This window comes from Lipophrys pholis (assembly GCF_963383615.2).
Source record: "Lipophrys pholis genome assembly, chromosome: 7".
Lineage (NCBI taxonomy): Eukaryota > Metazoa > Chordata > Actinopteri > Blenniiformes > Blenniidae > Lipophrys > Lipophrys pholis.
In genome coordinates, this window is record NC_137638.1 from 4,235,993 (window position 1) to 4,244,797 (window position 8,805).

The 8,805-nt window shown below is 44.6% G+C and overlaps 2 protein-coding genes across 2 annotated transcripts; one reads left to right on the forward strand and one right to left on the reverse strand.

The window, feature by feature from the left end:
* The first annotated feature begins 1,335 nt into the window (after nucleotides 1–1,335).
* On the forward strand, nucleotides 1,336–5,898 carry dph7 (diphthamide biosynthesis 7). Its single transcript, XM_080467855.1, has 10 exons — nucleotides 1,336–1,382; nucleotides 1,643–1,812; nucleotides 2,436–2,569; nucleotides 2,714–2,801; nucleotides 3,313–3,407; nucleotides 3,505–3,662; nucleotides 3,782–3,854; nucleotides 4,068–4,133; nucleotides 4,211–4,383; nucleotides 4,468–5,898. The coding sequence occupies exons 2-10, from the start codon at nucleotides 1,681–1,683 to the stop codon at nucleotides 4,863–4,865; spliced, it is 1,317 nt and encodes a 438-aa protein (XP_080323981.1). The 5' UTR covers nucleotides 1,336–1,382; nucleotides 1,643–1,680; the 3' UTR covers nucleotides 4,866–5,898.
* A 390-nt stretch (nucleotides 5,899–6,288) lies between these two features.
* On the reverse strand, nucleotides 6,289–8,100 carry mrpl41 (mitochondrial ribosomal protein L41). The gene is made up of 2 exons (XM_080467856.1): nucleotides 8,039–8,100; nucleotides 6,289–6,796 (listed from the first exon to the last, which is right to left on the reverse strand). The coding sequence occupies exon 2, from the start codon at nucleotides 6,793–6,795 to the stop codon at nucleotides 6,388–6,390; it is 408 nt and encodes a 135-aa protein (XP_080323982.1). The 5' UTR covers nucleotide 6,796; nucleotides 8,039–8,100; the 3' UTR covers nucleotides 6,289–6,387.
* Between the last annotated feature and the right edge of the window lie 705 nt (nucleotides 8,101–8,805).

Below are 8,805 nucleotides of genomic sequence, written 5' to 3' on the forward strand. Positions count from 1 at the left end.
CACTACATTTCACTAGATTGAACATCCGGGGTTTGGTCATCGAGGAACTACAAATACCTGGGTGTTCACCTGAACAATAAACAGGACTGGACTGACAACACCCACACCCTGTACAAGAAGGGCCAGAGTCACCTCCATCTGCTGAGGAGACTGAGGTCCTCCGGAGTGTTAAGGACTCTTCTCAGGACCTTTCATGACTGTGGTGACTTCTGCCATGTTCTACGCCGTGGCCTGCTGTAGAGGCGGAAGCACAGACAGGTCCAGGAAGAGACTTCACAAGTTCATTGAAAGAGCGAGCTCTGTTCTGGACTGTCCACTAAACTACATAGAGGAGATGGTTGAGAGGAGGATGTCAGCCAAGCTCACATCCATTATGGACATCAGCTCTCACCCCCTGCATGACGCTGTGGCTCCTTGAGCAGCAGACTGATACACATTTGGTGTAAGAAGGAGCGTTACTGCAGGTCATACCCACGGCCATCAGACTGTAAAACACCAGAACAACCTGAATGTGTTGTAGTCCCTTTCTGTCTCCCGACTGCAATGTCAATAACATTTATTTACATTGTCATCAAGTGCAAAATTCCTCCATATTCCTCCACTATGCCTCCATACGTGTTACTTTAAAACATATGTTTTGCAAGGTCTACTCATTGTATATTGTTAATATGTTCATTGTAGTGTTTATCTTTTCGGTTAAGGTATATTGTATATTTTTACTTCTTTAAGTTATATAGTTGGACGATGACGTGATCAATGTATCGTCTGATGTTTTGCACATTATCCTGAATAGTGTAACTGTTGAGCTCGCTGCACTTTTATCAGATAGCATGACAAAGATAGAGTTCAACACGAGAATGGGCTCATGCGGTCTGACGTGCTGCACCATGGGGCCATTTTGCCAGACACATGCACAATGACCATCAAAATATAAAAGAAAAAAATTTGCGTGCTAATTTTCAGGCAGTTATGAGCACGTTTCGGCCGTCAAAAATTCCTTGCATTCCAATAGGAACTCGTCCAGCTTACTCGGACCCATAGATATTTAAAAAAAGTGTTTTCTATCTATGCTCGGACCCTAAAGAGGTGTATCAAAAACAATAAAGATTCAAAGTGAATTTACAATTATTGTGGTATTTCTTTTAGAACTAAATATAAACAGAAAACGTTGCATTTTATGGGCTAAGTGGCTGTAAAATTAAATGTTTCGATCATGTCCTAATGAGGCCGGAAAACCACAAATGTCTCTTTTTTTTTTTAAGAATATTAACGTAAACAACCCTTTAGTCCCATTTTTACTCTTGGTACCTGAAAGCTCCATTGTACGGTGCGTACTGATGACGTAATCACGCACGCAACGTCGAGTCGGTGCTGGCACACATGTGAGTTTTATTTGTTTCGCAAAAGTTTCGAGTTTAAACAAACTTTATTTTACTTTTTACAGTGTATTAGTTATTTTGAGGGTCTGCGGACCTCCCGCAGAGTCTGACTTGTTTTATTAAAGCGCTCGTATGACTGCACGGAGTCAAATATAGCCTCCTTGCTAGCGTCCAGACATTATTTTGCTAACTGCTGTTTGTTTACAGAATGTGAAGTTTGATTGTCACAGTTTAGAATAAACTGCTGGATTGTTTCCCCGCAGCTCCAGGTCGGTCACGTTATGCAGAGCAGGCAGCGGCCATGGCTTGGAAGTCGCGGACCCGCAGTCTACAGGTGTTTGACACGGAGCTGAGTGCGGACACGGTGGAGTGGTGTCCCGTTTCATCCAGCCACGACGTGCTGGCCTGCGGCACGTATCAGCTGAACAAAGGGGTGAGGGTTCAGGGAGGGTCATTCCCCCCCACCCCACTAATGCAACATGCACAGATCCTCCTCTGTGGAGCTGCAACCTGTGTGTGTGTGTGTGTGTGTGTGTGTGTGTGTGTGTGTGTGTGTGTGTGTGTGTGTGTGTGTGTGTGTGTGTGTGTGTGTGTGTCTTTCAGATGTGAAGCTTCCTTTACTTCTCCTGCATATCGTGTGTCACATTTTGAAAGTTTTTACATCTTTTTGCACCAGTATAGTTATTTTGTCGGACACTTTTTGATCTTATTTCAGCGTCTCAGCTGATTGTTTTATGTCACTTTCTGTCTTATTTAGATCTTATTTGGAGTTTTTTGTGTGAGTTTGTGTCTGAGCCACCTTTTCTTCTTCATTGGATTAGTTTCATGATGTTGTGCTTGTTTCATTTTGCATTTTCTTCTTCTTTGAGATCATTTCATGTCCTTTTCTTTTTTTCCCCTCCAATAGCAGTTTAATTGAAATGTTTAAATATTCTTCGATAAGGAAGATACTAAATATTTGACCTTTCCATGCCGTCCTTGATCAATATGATCTCGATATTATGCAAACACATTGAGGCTCATGTTTTTTGTTTTGTTTTCCCCATCATGCTTCAGTTGGGGGAGGAGGATGCCACCCCGAGCCGGACCGGCCGTTTGTACCTTTTCGAATTTCGTCGGGAGGGTCCGATGATCCCTCCGCTCACTGAGCTCCAGCGCATAGACACGGCGGCCATTTTGGACTTGAAATGGCAAGTAATCCGGTTTGCAGCTGCGGGTTACGTGGACCATCAGTAATGTGATTACATGGCATGTAAACATCGTCACAGAATGAGGTCAAAAAGGTGGCCAGCTGATGTTTGGCTTTCCGTCTCCTTCTGCTGGGTGTCGTTCAGGTGCCACGTCCCCGTGTCCGACAGGCCCGTGCTGGGAATGGCCGCTGCTACGGGGGAGCTGCAGCTCTACACACTGTCTGGAAGTCCGGTGAGCAACGAGGCGTCAGAGGACAAAATCCTCAACGTGCAGTCCAGGCAAAAACTATTAAGACACCTGCTGAATTTCTTTTTTCTTTTTAAATATAAATACTGCTGATTGCACCCACTGATTCATATTTATGTCCGCAAACAACCAAATTAAACACATTTGGACTGTTTTTACTCCCAGAAACCGTAATGAATCGAACTACTTTGAAAGAATATGTGAAGTCTCTGGACTAAAAATGAAGAAACCCTTGATCATCAAAAGAAACCAATCAAAACCTGTGTGAAACATTTCTGTTCATCCTGCATCGCAGTGATTTCCATCCCTTTTTTTTATCACTTTATTGCCCATCCTGTGTTTGTGATCACATCATACATCACATGACATCATACCACATGTGTGTGTCACATTCATTTAAACGTGACTGTGTGGTGATCGGAGGTGTGGACACAACATTCAGGAGTGTGTGTTGCTTGTTTGAAGGAAGCGTCTCATGAGTGTGTGTCTCCAGTAGGAGGGCGGCCGCAGTCTGCAGCCTCTCAGCAGTTTGGCGGTGGGAGCCGAGCGTCTGGCTCTGTCCCTGGACTGGTCCACTGGGAGGCTGGACAGGTAGGCCCTGCTGTCGGGGGACGGTCTGGACACAGTGTGGTGGAATGAAACCTGTGTGTCTGTCTGTGTGTGATTGTGTGTGTGTGTGTGTGAGCAGCAGTGATGTGCGGGTGGTCTGCAGCGACTCAGCAGGATGCATCAGCGTTTTCTCTCTGGCTGAAGGAGCTCTGACGGCTCTGTCGCAGTGGAAAGCTCACGACTTCGAGGCCTGGATCTCGGCCTTCTCCTACTGGGACACACAGCTGGTCTACTCTGGTGATTGAGACACACACACACACACACTTATTCACATAGTGTCGCACTACTGTGTGTGCGCGTTTGCACTTGTGACTGCGTGTCTCAATGTATGTGCGTGCGTGTGCGTCTCCTCTCAGGTGGCGATGACTGTAAACTGAAGGGTTGGGATCTGAGAGTCGGTCCTTCCACACCAACATTCACCAGTAAAAGGTACAACGTGTGTGTGTGTGTGTGTGTGTGTGTGTGTGTGTGTGTGTGTGTGTGTGTGTGTGTGTGTGTGTGTGTGTGTGTGTGTGTGTGTGTGTGTGTGTGTGTGTGTGTGTGTGTGTGTGTGTGTGTGTGTGTGTGTGTGTGTGTGTGTGTGTGTGTGTGTGTGTGGTCGTTGTTTACAAACATCAGTGACACATTCCTTCCTTTGTGAAGGCACTCAATGGGAGTTTGCAGCATCCACAGCTCGCCTCACCGGGAGCACGTCGTGGCCACGGGAAGGTAAAGCACGCAGCTCCTGCGCGTCTTGGGTTTCCCGGCGTCGGTCACGTGACCCGTTGCTCTGCTCCCCTCTGCAGCTACGACGAGCAGGCGCTGCTGTGGGACGGCCGGAGCATGAAGCAGCCGCTCAGCGAGACGCCGCTGGGCGGCGGCGTGTGGCGGCTGAAGTGGCACCCCAGCAACCGGCAGCTGCTGCTGGCGGCGTGCATGCACAACGACTTCCACGTGCTGCACTGCCAGCAGGCTCTGGGTGAGTCTTCCTTCTGATTGGACGCTAAACAGGAAGCTTGCTTTTCCCGAGACGCAGGTCAAACATTTCAATTCTTCCCCTCAGAGGGTGGCGGTGGAGCGTGTCCCGTCGTCGCCTCCTACATCCTCCACAACTCCCTGGCGTACGGCGCCGACTGGTCGCGACTGTCCCTGGAGGACCCGGCCCCCCGCTCCCCTCCTCCCGCCGCCGCGCCAAAGGAAACCTTCGCTGAGAGCGCGAGACACCTGAGGATTCAGTACGAGTCTCCCACCGCCAGCTTCGACACCTCCCTGGAGGACGACGCCGGGCGCTACGTCCCCGAGGAGGTGGCGCCGCCGCCTCCCACCGCCACGGGAGCCCCCCTCCACCCGGACACAGACGCCCCCTCCATGTCCAGTCTGCTGGCGAGCTGCTCCTTCTACGACCACATGCTGCACGTTTGGCGCTGGGACTGGACGCCAGAGGAGGCGGAGCCGTGCTGACCGGCGGGAGAGGGGAGGGGCCAAATTCAGGCCAGTTTGACCTGCAGCTTCGACTCTATCTGTTCCTGTTGCGCAAATAAATTCTAAACCTTGTCATAAAATACGAACACGGCGACATTTTCTTAAATTAAAATGTCTTTTTTTTTTTTTTTTTTTAATCGAACATCCTGCTACAAAATGCAGTTAAATGATTAAAAATCCAATTACGACAATAATTTGGCCACTTTGTACGACGTGCGATCTGTAATAGATCAAACCCTTTTGGCAATGATTAGTTATGTTTAGGATTATTTCTATATTTCTTTTGTGTGTGTAAACCAGGAGTGTCGAACACATTTTAGTTCAGGGCCTGACCGGTAAACTAATGGCATAATAACTTTGAAATGTTTTAAGTTTTTCTTTGTTACTGTGCAGAATATTTGTGATGAAAATGTCAATATTTTCACAAAACCAAACAATTACTGCTGAAAGTTACTCTAATCTCAACATAAAACCTTTTTTTTTTAAACGGAACTTTCTAGTGCAAAATACAGTGAAGTTTTTATAATTTTCTTGGTGGTTTCATTATGATTTCTCGGCTGTTTTTGCCCCCTGGCCACATGTTTGACACCCCTGCAGGAGAAACACCCTTTCACATTATAACACAGAGCAGAATGTATGTCCTCTTCATGCTTGTTTCCTCCCCTACATGCTGAGGCAAATGCAATTGGAAAATAAAAAACACTATTTTCACGAGTGTGATTTTTATAAACTCAAGGTTATTTATAATCCTTTGATTTGTAGCAACAAGACCAATTTACGTTACCCGTCATGTTTTAAGCTTCTTTTAAAGGTGCAGTAGTAACTTATGGCTCACTGCCCCCCCTGTGGTAGAACGTGGTATTACACTTGAGTTTTAACTGCAGTTCAACACACAAATGTCTTGTTTTATCACTTTTTTTTTTCATTAAAAACTTTCCATATTTGACCTTTAGGCGTTTGTGTCAGAGTGTAATGATGTCATGTTGCTTTATTAATTACAGCAGATTGATTTGGGACTTGTTTTTCTCCAATAAGCTTTGTCCACTGAAACTTCTCACTAAAAGAGGTTTATCTACTCTAAAGGTTTGGGTCACAGCGGGTCTCTGAAGGCGGTCCAGAATCCGTGGAATTGGCTTTTTCTACCCTTGTTCTCAATCCACAAACATGCATGTGATTGCTTGGTGACAGGAGACGACGAACATGATGATGAGCTATTGAAAAAGTTAAACGAAGACACTGTGGGCAACGCTTTCAGCGAGAAAAGAGCCGTTTTAAAAATAACAGGAAGTTTGAGTCTTATTCGGGGGAAAAAAGGACATTCACACTTTTGTTTCAGGAAAACTTCATGTTTGCGCGGCAGTTATTTCAAAACGATGTCTGTGGACTTAGAAACAAAAGTGAATCACATCCACCAGGTTTTATTATGTGAGGAGATAAAAAATACAAGTTCCTCAGCAGTTTTCAGTCTTTTTACTCTCGGTAGATAAACGCCTCCCGTTTCTTAACGCACAAAGTTCTTGGGGTAGAGTTTAAAGAGCTTCCCGTCCTGCGTGGGCTCGAAGCCGTACTTTTCCAGATTGTCCTTGCTGAACTTTCCCTCCTCGAAGTCCTTCTTGATCTGCGGCGCCACCACGTCGTCGAACAGGCTCTGCGCGGTGAGCGGCGGCTCGGTTCCCTCGGAGCAGCGGTACGACACGTACGGTTTGAGTTTGAACCCCTCCAGCGGCGGCACCATGAACTCGGGGATCATGGCCCGGATGGACAGGAACTTGCGGCTGGAGAGAAGCAGGCCGGTGGGCCTGGCGCCGCGCCCTTTGTAGTGAGTCCTTGAGCCGCGCTTGCTGGTAAACTCCGACATCCGGTCGGCGCCGCGGACCAGACCCCTCACCAGCCGGGATAACACGCCCATGCTGCCACGGCGGGAAGAAGAGCGAGGAGACACGTTTAAGCAACTCAGATCAGATGGGATATTATTCTACCGACTTCCATTCATGCAAACATCTGCAGACAGTGAGATTAAAGCTCCCAACTGTGCATCTCACAAGTCAGTCTCATCTACTTCTGATCATTCTATATCGATTTTGTTCATTTTACATCCCTTTATGATAACATTAACAGTCAAAATCAAAAAGCTTTCTATCTCCTCTGAGTGTTTTGGTGGAGGGGGAATGTTTTTCCTCCTCTTGATTCAAATTTTGCTATTTGAATCGCCTGGCGTTAGTGTGGTGTTTCAGTTTGAAGCCATTACGTGTTTCTTTGTAATCAATTTGCATCAATTCACGTTCACTCTGTTTAATTTGAGATGTTTTTATGTCGTTTATGTTTATCTTCAAGGCTTTTGGTGAATTTTACATCTGATTGTATAAGAATAACATAACTACATAAACCACAGGATTCTTAAGAACATTTTTTTGCCATTTATTTTATATCTCTCTACCTCTCTATTTATGTATATCTAGAGTTTGTAAACAATAATAATATATCACATTTGTCATTTAGTCTGTCATGAAGGTAACTATATACATTTACTGTCAAATTGCAACTTGATTTTATCCGTTTCATTTGCCTCCCTAAATTTGTTTTACATATATTTTAGACATTATGACAAATTTGTTTTAGCTTTTATTTGAGTTTGTGTTGCTTAAAATCTAACATCTGGATTGTTTCAGGATTAATTTAGTATCTCAATATGGCCTTTTAACATCTCAATCATGTGAAAACGTTTTTCTCACCTGTGTTTGATTTAAGTTTAATGTCTCATTTTGCAGTTTTATGGGTTTTCACTCATTTTTTAAAATGATTTGCTGTCACCTTAATTATCTTTCACGTGAATTAAATTTCATTCAACACATTTACTGTGGATCGACTGGGAAGGAAATCAGCTCAATCAGGATTTTATTAACCTTAATTAAACGTTTGGTTCTATTAAAAGAGACACTTTAATAAATGTATTTACATAAACTGGTTGGAGCTGACTAGCTTTCCAGCTAGCCACTTTCCGTTTAGCATCGTCCATCAGCCATTTCCGGGTTCACAATCAAACACAGAAAGTAGTCTAATCTTTTATGAAGTTTAAATCGTCGTTGCATATACATTCAGGTGGAATTATTGTAAAATAATATAATTTTAGAGATAAATTCGTCTCTACTCACCTTGAACAGTTTGGTCCGGTGCACGTAACGCGGCTCACGCTTCAATAACGTCTTCACCGATTGGCTGGAAGCGAACAAGCCTCCACCAATGACAACGCAGGATTGGCCGTGTGTCAAGTGACGTCAATTTCATAGGAACGTGTCAAACGGTGCTTTCAAAATAAAACAAATATATTTATTTTGTTGTAATTTTGGTGCTTGTTGGGTTTCTAGTTTTCCATATAGAATCAGTTTCACACTATAAGTGACGCCGTGTTGCTTTTTTTGCAGTTATTTCACCCGTCATTCTTTTTATTCCTGTATCTTAATACGTACACTTCAGAATCTAGATTAGGTTTGTCTCTGCTTCTGTGTCACTTTATGACTTTGACAGCTTTGCAATCTTCTTTTTTGGTCGGTGTTGTTTTCAATCACCATTCAGGTTTTTATATGTGTTTTTATCACTCGTGGGTGATTTCCATTTATTTGTGGTCACTTTGCGTTGGTTTTTCCTCTCATTCTAGGACCATGTGGAGTCGGTCAGTGACAAAATAAAAGCCTCTGCACCTGCTCTATAGATGCATTTTATTTTGGTATGTGTTCCCGGGGGCTCAGAGCTGTCTCACACACTGAAGCTGACACTTTGGTTACACGTTCATACACAGACACACACCCAGACACTAAACTTTGGAAGGAGAAAGGCAGTGTGGAAAGTGTGTGCACAGTTTCACTGCTGTTGTTTCGCAGGGCTTCCGTTTGCAGTGTTCTGTGCATTGTGTGTGTGTGTG